The 13280-nt window shown below is 51.2% G+C and overlaps 1 protein-coding gene across 1 annotated transcript in view; it reads left to right on the top strand.

Annotated features, from left to right (window-relative positions):
* Positions 1 to 709: 709 nt before the first annotated feature.
* Positions 710 to 13280, top strand: part of LOC309713159 (uncharacterized protein) — a gene marked incomplete at its 5' end in the record, with an annotated part of 36406 nt that continues 23835 nt past the window's right edge. The window contains one exon of the mRNA XM_082544560.1: positions 710 to 725. Coding sequence (XP_082400686.1) covers positions 710 to 725 — 16 coding nt within the window. The remainder of the gene's footprint in view (positions 726 to 13280) is intronic.

Consider the following 13280-nt stretch of genomic DNA (forward strand, 5'->3'; position numbering starts at 1 on the left):
TTATTTTTTAATAATCAAATAATTTATTTTGGGGGGGGGGAAATAAAAAGCATGTATTATGTGTTAATAATAAAGGTATAACTTGCACACCTGCTTCAGGTTTTCCCTGCAACCATTTATCACACGCACAAGCAGATCTAAGAATTTGACTAGTGCTTTCTTTCAACAGTCTAACCTTATCTTATGACCCTGTTGTTACACTACATTCCCTTGCCAATGCACTCTGCAGCCAAGTTCTTTTTATTCTTTTTATCTGCTAAATTAAGCAAATTGTATGGTGTCAGTGCAGAACCTGCGTCGATCCTTTTTTTTACTTTCTTTTCTTCATTACAAAATTAGTTTTGATTTTTATTATTTAGTTTTTATTAGTTTTTACATTTTACAAATCCAAAACAAAAAAGTCATTCTTTTAATTTGATACTTAATTACAAATACTTCAATAAACTGACTTTTAAAATCTTTTTCCATGAAACACTTAATGTGTCAAGGCAGGTTCATTGCACAGTGTAGACAGTGTGACAATCACAAGTTCGTGTGAAACCAGTGGATTGGCTATTGTGTGGTTGCAGCTTCTCAGAAAACAAAACATACAATCAAAGACTTTTTACAGTGAACAGTTGGACTTCGCTTTGTTTTATTCAATCAGTATATACTGTTCCAGAGCAATCTGAAAATATTTATTGGTAGGGAATTCTTTACCCTTGGGTACATGAAAAATGATGGATGTAAAACAAATTAATGTATAAAACTTCATAAAATTTCATTCAATATATACACATATTTTTGGTTGTTATTTTTTTTATCATGCTTTTGTTTATAGTAATTTCTACTTATAACTTGCACCTTGCAGCTTCACCAAATAGGTTTAAAATGCAACAACAACAAAAAAGCCAATAAACACATATCTTATTATCTATGATACATTATTATGATACATGTAATTTGAGAATTAGCTGAAGCTATACACTTACACGTTGTCATATACTAATAATTGCATTTACACCGGGTAATACACCTGCAGTAACAGATGCCCAAGCTACTTCACCAGATCCTACACCTGCAGTAACAGAGGCCCCAGCTACTTCACCAGATGCTACAGCTGCAGTAACAGACGCCCCAGCTACATCACCAGATCCTACCCCTGCTGTAACAGACGCCCCAGCTACTTCACCAGATCCTACACCTGCAGTAACAGACGCCCCAGCTACTTCACCAGATCCTACAGCTGCAGTAACAGACGCCCCAGCAACTTCACCAGATCCTACAGCTGCAGTAACAGACGCCCAACCTACTTCACCAGATCCTACAGCTGCAGTAACAGACGCCTCAGCTACTTCACCAGGTCCTACACCTGCAGTAACAGACGCCCCAGCTACATCACCAGATCCTACAGCTGCAGTAACAGACGCCCCAGCTACTTCAACAGATCCTACACCTGCAGTAACAGACGCCCAAGCTACTTCACCAGATCCTACACCTGCAGTAACAGACACCCCAGCTACTTCACTAGATCCTACAGCTGCAGTAACAGACGCCCAAGCAACTTCACCAGATCCTACACCTGCAGTAACAGACGCCCCAGCTACTTCACCAGATCCTACAGCTGCAGTAACAGACGCCCCAGCTACATCACCAGATCCTACACCTGCAGTAACAGACGCCCCAGCTACTTCACCAGATCCTACAGCTGCAGTAACAGAAGGCCCAGCTACTTCACCAGATCCTACAGCTGCAGTAACAGATGCCCAAGCTACTTCACCAGATACTACCGCTGCAGTAACAGACGCGCCAGCTACTTCACCAGATCCTACACCTGCAGTAACAGACGCCCCAGCTACATCACCAGATCCTACACCTGCTGTAACAGACGCCCCAGCCACTTCACCAGATCCTACAGCTTCAGTAACAGACGCCCAAGCTACTTCACCAGATCCTACAGCTGCAGTAACAGACGCCCCAGCTACTTCAACAGATCCTACACCTGCAGTAACAAACGCCCCAGCTACTTCACCAGATCCTACCCCTGCAGTAACAGACGCGCCAGCTACTTCACCAGATCCTACACCTGCAGTAACAGACGCCCCAGCTACTTCAACAGATCCTACACCTGCAGTAACAGACGCCCAAGCTACTTCACCAGATCCTACACCTGCAGTAACAGACACCCCAGCTACTTCACTAGATCCTACAGCTGCAGTAACAGACGCCCAAGCAACTTCACCAGATCCTACACCTGCAGTAACAGACGCCCCAGCTACTTCACCAGATCCTACACCTGCAGTAACAGACGCCCCAGCTACATCACCAGATCCTACACCTGCAGTAACAGACGCCCCAGCTACTTCACCAGATCCTACAGCTGCAGTAACAGACGTGCCAGTTTCTTCACCAGATCCTACAGCTACAGTAACAAACGCCCCAGCTACTTCACCAGATCTTACACCTGCAGTAACAGATGCCCCAGCTACTTCACCAGATTCTACAGCTGCAGTAACAGACGCCCCAGCTTCTTCACCAGATCCTACAGCTGCAGTAACAGACGCCCCAGCTTCTTCACCAGATCCTACAGCTGCAGTAACAGACGCCCCAGCTACTTCACCAGATCCTACAGCTGCAGTAACAGACGCCCCAGCTACTTCACCAGATCCTACAGCTGCAGTAACAGACGTGCCAGTTTCTTCACCAGATCCTACAGCTACAGTAACAGACGCCCAAGCTACTTCACCAGATCCTACACCTGCAGTAACAGACGCCCAAGCTACTTCGCCAGATCCTACAGCTGCAGTAACAGACGCCCCAGCTACTTCAACAGATCCTACAGCTGTTGTAACAGACGTGCCAGCTTCTTCACCAGATCCTACAGCTGCAGTAACAGACGCCCCAGCCTCATCAGCAGATCCTACACCTGCTGTAACAGAAGCCCCAGCTACTTCACCAGATCCTACAGGTGCAGTAACAGATGCCCAAGCTAGTTCACCAGATCCTACAGCTGCAGTAACAGACGCCCCAGCTACTTCACCAGATCATACAGCTGCAGTAACAGATGCCCCAGCTACATCACCAGATCCTACACCTGCAGTAACAGACGCCCCAGCTACTTCACCAGATCCTACAGCTGCCGTAACAGACCCGCCAGCTACATCACCAGATCCTACACCTGCAGTAACAAACGCCCCAGCTACTTCACCAGATCCTACAGCTGCAGTAACAGACGTCCCAGGTACATCACCAGATGCTACAGCTGCAGTAACAGATGCCCCAGCTACTTCACCAGATCCTACAGCTGCAGTAACAGACGTCCCAGGTACATCACCAGATCCTACACCTGCAGTAACAGAAGGCCCAGCTACTTCACAAAATCCTACAGCTGCAGTAACAGACGTGCCATTTTCTTCACCAGATCCTACAGCTACAGTAACAAACGCCCCAGCTACATCACCAGATCCTACGCCTGCAGTAACAGACGCCCCAGCTACTTCACCAGATCTTACACCTGCAGTAACAGACGCCCCAGCAACTTCACCAGATTCTACAGCTACAGTAACAGACGCCCCAGCTTCTTCACCAGATCCTACAGCTGCAGTAACAGACGCCCAAGCTACTTCACCAGATCCTACAGCTGCAGTAACAGACGCCCCAGCTACTTCAACAGATCCTACAGCTGCAGTAACAGACGCCCCAGCTACTTCACCAGATCCTACAGCTGCAGTAACAGACGCCCCAGCTACTTCACCAGATCCTACACCTGCAGTAACAAACGCCCCAGCTACTTCACCAGATCGTACCCCTGCAGTAACAGACGCGCCAGCTACTTCACCAGATCCTACACCTGGAGTAACAGACGCCCCAGCTACTTCACCAGATCCTACAGCTGCAGTAACAGACGTCCCAGGTACATCACCAGATGCTACACCTGCAGTAACAGATGCCCCAGCTACTTCACCAGATCCTACAGCTGCAGTAACAGACATCCCAGGTACATCACCAGATCCTACACCTGCAGTAACAGAAGGCCCAGCTACTTCACCAAATCCTACAGCTGCAGTAACAGACGTGCCAGTTTCTTCACCAAATCCTACAGCTACAGTAACAAACGCCCCAGCTACATCACCAGATCCTACCCCTGCAGTAACAGACGCCCCAGCTACTTCACCAGATCTTACACCTGCAGTAACAGACGCCCCAGCTACTTCACCAGATACTACAGCTGGAGTAACAGACGCCCCAGCTTCTTCACCAGATCCTACAGCTGCAGTAACAGACGCCCCAGCTACTTCACCAGATCCTACAGCTGCAGTAACAGACATGCCAGTTTCTTCACCAGATCCTACAGCTACAGTAACAAACGCCCAAGCTACATCACCAGATCCTACTCCTGCAGTAACAGACACCTCAGCTACTTCACCAGATCCTACACCTGCAGTAACAGACGCCCCAGCTACTTCACTAGATCCTACAGCTACAGTAACAGACGAGCCAGCTACTTCACCAGATCCTACAGCTGCAGTAACAGACGCCCCAGCTACTTCACCAGATCCTACACCTGCAGTAACAGACGCCCCAGCTACTTCACCAGATCCTACAGCTGCAGTAACAGACGCCCCAGCAACTTCACCAGATCCTACAGCTGCAGTAACAGACGCCCAAGCTACTTCACCAGATCCTACACCTGCAGTAACAGACGCCCCAGCTACTTCACCAGATCCTACTCTTGCAGTAACAGACGCCCAAGCTACTTCACCAGATGCTACAGCTGCAGTAACAGACGCCCCAGCTACTTCACTAGATCCTACAGCTGCAGTAACAGACGCCCAAGCAACTTCACCAGATCCTACACCTGCAGTAACAGACGCCCCAGCTACTTCACCAGATGCTACAGCTGCAGTAACAGACGCCCCAGCTACTTCACTAGATCCTACAGCTGCAGTAACAGACGCCCAAGCAACTTCACCAGTTCCTACACCTGCAGTAACAGACGCCCCAGCTACTTCACCATATCCTACTCCTGCAGTAACAGACGCCCAAGCTACTTCACCAGATGCTACAGCTGCAGTAACAGACGCCCCAGCTACTTCACCAGATGCTACAGCTGCAGTAACAGACGCCCAAGCAACTTCACCAGATCCTACACCTGCAGTAACAGACGCCCAAGCTACTTCACCAGATCCTACAGCTGCAGTAACAGACGCCCAAGCTACTTCACCAGATCCTACAGCTGCAGTAACAGACGCGCCAGCTACTTCACCAGATCCTACACCTGCTGTAACAGACGCCCCAGCTACTTCACCAGATCCTACAGCTTCAGTAACAGACGCCCAAGCTACTTCACCAGATCCTACAGCTGCAGTAACAGAAGGCCCAGCTACTTCACCAGATCCTACCCCTGCAGTAACAGACGCGCCAGCTACTTCACCAGATCCTACACCTGCAGTAACAGACGCCCCAGCTACTTCACCAGATCCTACAGCTGCAGTAACAGACGTCCCAGGTACATCACCAGATGCTACACCAGCAGTAACAGACGCCCCAGCTACTTCACCAGATCCTACAGCTGCAGTAACAGACGTCCCAGGTACATCACCAGATCCTACACCTGTAGTAACAGAAGGCCCAGCTACTTCACCAGATCTTACACCTGCAGTAACAGATGCCCCAGCTACTTCACCAGATTCTACAGCTGCAGTAACAGACGCCCCAGGTACTTCACCAGATCCTACAGCTTCAGTAACAGACGCCCAAGCTACTTCACCAGATCCTACAGCTGCAGTAACAGAAGGCCCAGCTACTTCACCAGATCCTACCCCTGCAGTAACAGACGCGCCAGCTACTTCACCAGATCCTACACCTGCAGTAACAGACGCCCCAGCTACTTCACCAGATCCTACAGCTGCAGTAACAGACGTCCCAGGTACATCACCAGATGCTACACCAGCAGTAACAGACGCCCCAGCTACTTCACCAGATCCTACAGCTGCAGTAACAGACGTCCCAGGTACATCACCAGATCCTACACCTGTAGTAACAGAAGGCCCAGCTACTTCACCAGATCTTACACCTGCAGTAACAGATGCCCCAGCTACTTCACCAGATTCTACAGCTGCAGTAACAGACGCCCCAGCTTCTTCACCAGATCCTACCCCTGCAGTAACAGACGCCCCAGCTACTTCACCAGGTCCTACACCTGCAGTAACAGACGCCCCAGCTACATCACCAGATCCTACACCTGCAGTAACAGAGGCCCCAGCTACTTCACCAGATCCTACACCTGCAGTAACAGATGCCGCAGCTACATCACCAGATCCTACAGCTGCTGTAACAGACGCCCAAGCTACTTCACCAGATCCTACAGCTGCAGAAACAGACGCCCCAGCTACTTCACCAGATCCTACACCTGCAGTAACAGACGCCCCACCTACATCACCAGATCCTACACCTGCAGTAACAGAAGGCCCAGCTACTTCATCAGATCCTACAGCTGCAGTAACAGACGCCCCAGCAACTTCACCAGATCCTACAGCTGCAGTAACAGACGCCCCAGCTACTTCACCAGATCCTACAGCTGCAGTAACAGACGCGCCAGCTACTTCAACAGATCCTACACCTGCAGTAACAGACGCCCAAGCTACTTCACCAGATGCCACAGCTGCAGTAACAGACGCCCCAGCTACTTCACCAGATCCTACAGCTGAAGTAACAGAAGGCCCAGCTACTTCACCAGATCCTACAGCTGCAGTAACAGACGCTCCAGCTTCTTCACCAGATCCTACAACTGCAATAACAAATGCCCAAGGTACTTCACCAGATCCTACAGCTGCAGTAACAGACGCCCCAGCTACATCACCAGATCCTACAGCTGCAGAAACAGGCGCCCCAGCTACTTCACCAGATCCTACAGCTGCAGTAACAGACGCCCCAGCTACTTCACCAGATCCTACACCTGCAGTAACAGACGCCCCAGCAACTTCACCAGATCCTACAGCTGCAGTAACAGACGTCCCAGCTACATCACCAGATCCTACAGCTGCAGTAACAGACGTCCCAGCTACATCACCAGATCCTACAGCTGCAGTAACAGAAGCCCCAGCTACTTCACCAGATCCTACACCTGCAGTAACAGACGCCCCAGCTACTTCACCTGATCCTACAGCTGCAGTAACAGACGCCCAAGCTACTTCACCAGATCCTACAGCTGCAGTAACAGACGCCCAAGCTACTTCACCAGATCCTACACCTGCAGTAACAGACGCCCCACCTACATCACCAGATCCTACACCTGCAGTAACAGAAGGCCCAGCTACTTCATCAGATCCTACAGCTGCAGTAACAGACGCCCCAGCAACTTCACCAGATCCTACAGCTGCAGTAACAGACGCCCCAGCTACTTCACCAGATCCTACAGCTGCAGTAACAGACGCGCCAGCTACTTCAACAGATCCTACACCTGCAGTAACAGACGCCCAAGCTACTTCACCAGATGCCACAGCTGCAGTAACAGACTCCCCAGCTACTTCACCAGATCCTACAGCTGAAGTAACAGAAGGCCCAGCTACTTCACCAGATCCTACAGCTGCAGTAACAGACGCTCCAGCTTCTTCACCAGATCCTATAACTGCAATAACAAATGCCCAAGGTACTTCACCAGATCCTACAGCTGCAGTAACAGACGCCCCAGCTACATCACCAGATCCTACAGCTGCAGAAACAGGCGCCCCAGCTACTTCACCAGATCCTACAGCTGCAGTAACAGACGCCCCAGCTACTTCACCAGATCCTACACCTGCAGTAACAGACGCCCCAGCAACTTCACCAGATCCTACAGCTGCAGTAACAGACGCCCCAGCTACATCACCAGATCCTACACCTGCTGTAACAGACGCCCCAGCTACTTCACCAGATCCTACAACTGCAGTAACAGAAGGCCCGGCTACTTCACCAGATCCTACACCTGCAGTAACAGACGCCCCAGCTACTTCACCAGATCCTACAGCTGCAGTAACAGACGCCCAAGCTACTTCACCAGATCCTACAGCTGCAGTAACAGACGTCCCAGCTACATCACCAGATCCTACAGCTGCAGTAACAGACGTCCCAGCTACATCACCAGATCCTACAGCTGCAGTAACAGAAGCCCCAGCTACTTCACCAGATCCTACACCTGCAGTAACAGACGCCCCAGCTACTTCACCTGATCCTACAGCTGCAGTAACAGACGCCCAAGCTACTTCACCAGATCCTACAGCTGCAGTAACAGACACCCAAGCTACTTCACCAGATCCTACACCTGCAGTAACAGACGCCCCAGCTACATCACCAGATCCTACACCTGCTGTAACAGACGCCCCAGCTACTTCACCAGATCCTACAGCTTCAGTAACAGACGCCCAAGCTACTTCACCAGATCCTACAGCTGCAGTAACAGAAGGCCCAGCTACTTCACCAGATCATACAGCTGCAGTAACAGACAGCCCAGCTACATCACCAGATCCTACACCTGCAGTAACAGACGCCCCAGCTACTTCACCAGATCCTACAGCCGCCGTAACAGACCCGCCAGCTACATCACCAGATCCTACACCTGCAGTAACAGACGCCCAAGCTACTTCAGCAGATCCTACACCTGCAGTAACAGACGCCCCAGCTACTTCACCAGATCCTACAGCTGCAGTAACAGACGCCCCAGCTACTTCATCAGATCCTACACCTGCAGTAACAGACGCCCAAGCTACTTCACCAGATCCTACAGCTGCAGTAACAGACGCCCCAGCTACTTCACCAGATGCTACAGCTGCAGTAACAGACGCCCCAGCTACTTCACCAGATCCTACAGCTGCAGTAACAGACGCCCAAGCTACTTCACCAGATCCTACAGCTGCAGTAACAGACGCCCCAGCTACTTCACCAGATCCTACAGCTACAGTAACAGACGCCCCAGCTACTTCAACAGATCCTACAGCTGCAGTAACAGACGCCCAAGCTACTTCACCAGATGCCACAGCTGCAGTAACAGACGCCCCAGCTACATCACCAGATCCTACAGCTGCAGTAACAGACGCCCAAGCTACTTCACCAGATCCTACACCTGCAGTAACAGAAGGCCTAGCTACATCACCAGATCCTACACCTGCTGTAACAGACGTGCCAGCTTATTCACCAGATCCTACACCTTCAGTAACAGACGCCCCAGCTACTTCAACAGATCCTACAGCTGCTGTAACAGATGCCCAAGCTACTTCACCAGATCCTACAGATGCAGTAACAGACGCCCAAGCTACTTCACCAGATCCTACAGCTGCAGTAACAGACGCCCCAGCTACTTCACCAGATCATACAGCTGCAGTAACAGACAGCCCAGCTACATCACCAGATCCTACACCTGCAGTAACAGACGCCCTAGCTACTTCACCAGATCCTACAGCTGCCGTAACAGACCCGCCAGGTACATCACCAGATCCTACACCTGCAGTAACAGACGCCCAAGCTACTTCAGCAGATCCTACACCTGCAGTAACAGACGCCCCAGCTACTTCACCAGATCCTACAGCTGCAGTAACAGACGCCCCAGCTACTTCATCAGATCCCACCCCTGTTGTAACAGACAGCCCAGTTACTTCATCAGATCCTACAGCTGCAGTAACAGACGCCCCAGCTACATCACCAGATCCTACACCTGCAGTAACAGACGCCCAAGCTACTTCACCAGATCCTACAGCTGCAGTAACAGACGCCCCAGCTACTTCACCAGATGCTACAGCTGCAGTAACAGACGCCCCAGCTACTTCACCAGATCCTACAGCTGCAGTAACAGACGCCCAAGCTACTTCACCAGCTCCTACAGCTGCAGTAACAGACGCCCCAGCTACTTCACCAGATCCTACACCTGCAGTAACAGACGCGCCAGCTACTTCAACAGATCCTACACCTGCAGTAACAGACGCCCAAGCTACTTCACCAGATGCCACAGCTGCAGTAACAGACGCCCCAGCTACATCACCAGATCCTACACCTTCAGTAACAGACGCCCCAGCTACTTCAACTTTTCCTACAGCTGCTGTAACAGATGCCCAAGCTACTTCACCAGATCCTACAGATGCAGTAACAGACGCCCAAGCTACTTCACCAGATCCTACAGCTGCAGTAACAGACGCCCCAGCTACTTCACCAGATCATACAGCTGCAGTAACAGACAGCCCAGCTACATCACCAGATCCTACACCTGCAGTAACAGACGCCCCAGCTACTTCACCAGATCCTACAGCTGCAGTAACAGACGCCCAAGCTACTTCACCAGATCCTACAGCTGCTGTAACAGACGCCCCAGCTACTTCACCAGATCATACAGCTGCAGTAACAGAAGGCCCAGCTACTTCACCAGATCCTACACCTTCAGTAACAAACACGCCAGCTACTTCACCAGATCCTACACCTGCAGTAACAGACGCCCCAGCTACTTCACCAGATCCTACAGCTGCAGTAACAGACGCCCAAGCTACTTCACCAGATCCTACAGCTGCAGTAACAGACGGCCCAGCTACATCACCAGATCCTACAGCTGCAGTAACAGACGCCCCAGCTACTTCACCAGATCCTACAGCTGCAGTAACAGAAGCCCCAGCTACTTCACCAGATCCTACAGCTGCCGTAACAGACCCGCCAGCTACATCACCAGATCCTACACCTGCAGTAACAGACGCCCAAGCTACTTCAGCAGATCCTACACCTGCAGTAACAGACGCCCCAGCTACTTCACCAGATCCTACAGCTGCAGTAACAGACGCCCCAGCTACTTCATCAGATCCCACCCCTGCTGTAACAGACAGCCCAGTTACTTCATCAGATCCTACAGCTGCAGTAACAGACGCCCAAGCTACATCACCAGATCCTACACCTGCAGTAACAGACGCCCCAGCTACTTCACCAGATCCTACAGCTGCAGTAACAGACGCCCCAGCTACTTCACCAGATCCTACAGCTGCAGTAACAGACGCCCAAGCTACTTCACCAGATCCTACAGCTGCAGTAACAGACGCCCAAGCTACTTCACCAGATCCTACACCTGCAGTAACAGACGCCCCAGCTACATCACCAGATCCTACACCTGCTGTAACAGACGCCCCAGCTACATCACCAGATCCTACAGCTGCAGTAACAGAAGGCCCAGCTACTTCACCAGATCCTACAGCTGCTGTAACAGACGTGCCAGCTTCTTCACCAGATCCTACACCTGCAGTAACAGACGCCCCAGCTACTTCACCTGATCCTACAGCTGCAGTAACAGACGCCCAAGCTACTTCACCAGATCCTACAGCTGCAGTAACAGACGCCCCAGCTACTTCACCAGATCCTACACCTGCAGTAACAGACGCCCCAGCTACATCACCAGATCCTACAGCTGCTGTAACAGACGCCCCAGCTACTTCACCAGATCCTACAGCTTCAGTAACAGACGCCCAAGCTACTTCACCAGATCCTACAGCTGCAGTAACAGAAGGCCCAGCTACTTCACCAGATCCTACAGCTGCTGTAACAGACGTGCCAGCTTCTTCACCAGATCCTACACCTTCAGTAACAGACGCCCCAGCTACTTCAACAGATCCTACAGCTGCTGTAACAGATGCCCAAGCTACTTCACCAGATCCTACAGCTGCAGTAACAGATGCCCAAGCTACTTCACCAGATCCTACAGATGCAGTAACAGACAGCCCAGCTACATCACCAGATCCTACACCTGCAGTAACAGACGCCCCAGCTACTTCACCAGATCCTACAGCTGCCGTAACAGACCCGCCAGCTACATCACCAGATCCTACACCTGCAGTAACAGACGCCCAAGCCACTTCAGCAGATCCTACACCTGCAGTAACAGACGCCCCAGCTACTTCACCAGATCCTACAGCTGCAGTAACAGACGCCCCAGCTACTTCATCAGATCCCACCCCTGTTGTAACAGACAGCCCAGTTACTTCATCAGATCCTACAGCTGCAGTAACAGACGCCCCAGCTACATCACCAGATCCTACACCTGCAGTAACAGACGCCCAAGCTACTTCACCAGATCCTACAGCTGCAGTAACAGACGCTCCAGCTACTTCACCAGATCCTACAGCTGCAGTAACAGACGCCCAAGCTACTTCACCAGATCCTACAGCTGCAGTAACAGACGCCCCAGCTACTTCACCAGATCCTACAGCTACAGTAACAGACGCCCCAGCTACTTCAACAGATCCTACACCTGCAGTAACAGACGCCCAAGCTACTTCACCAGATGCCACAGCTGCAGTAACAGACGCCCCAGCTACATCACCAGATCCTACACCTTCAGTAACAGACGCCCCATCTACTTCAAATGATCCTACAGCTGCTGTAACAGATGCCCAAGCTACTTCACCAGATCCTACAGCTGCAGTAACAGACGCCCCAGCTACTTCACCAGATCATACAGCTGCAGTAACAGACAGCCCAGCTACATCACCAGATCCTACACCTGCAGTAACAGACGCCCCAGCTACTTCACCAGATCCTACAGCTGCAGTAACAGACGCCCAAGCTACTTCACCAGATCCTACAGCTGCTGTAACAGACGCCCCAGCTACTTCACCAGATCATACAGCTGCCGTAACAGACCCGCCAGCTACATCACCAGATCCTACACCTGCAGTAACAGACGCCCAAGCTACTTCAGCAGATCCTACACCTGCAGTAACAGACGCCCCAGCTACTTCACCAGATCCTACAGCTGCAGTAACAGACGCCCCAGCTACTTCATCAGATCCCACCCCTGTTGTAACAGACAGCCCAGTTACTTCATCAGATCCTACAGCTGCAGTAACAGACGCCCCAGCTACATCACCAGATCCTACACCTGCAGTAACAGACGCCCAAGCTACTTCACCAGATCCTACAGCTGCAGTAACAGACGCCCCAGCTACTTCACCAGATGCTACAGCTGCAGTAACAGACGCCCCAGCTACTTCACCAGATCCTACAGCTGCAGTAACAGACGCCCAAGCTACTTCACCAGATCCTACAGCTGCAGTAACAGACGCCCCAGCTACTTCACCAGATGCCACAGCTGCAGTAACAGACGCCCCAGCTACATCACCAGATCCTACACCTGCTGTAACAGACGCCCCAGCTACTTCACCAGATCCTACAGCTTCAGTAACAGACGCCCAAGCTACTTCACCAGATCCTACAGCTGCAGTAACAGAAGGCCCGGCTACTTCACCAGATCCTACAGCTGCTGTAACAGACGTGCCAGCTTCTTCACCAGATCCTACACC

The sequence above is a fragment of the Aulonocara stuartgranti genome, assembly GCF_965226115.1.
Source record: "Aulonocara stuartgranti genome assembly, chromosome: 8".
Classification (NCBI taxonomy): Eukaryota; Metazoa; Chordata; class Actinopteri; order Cichliformes; family Cichlidae; genus Aulonocara; species Aulonocara stuartgranti.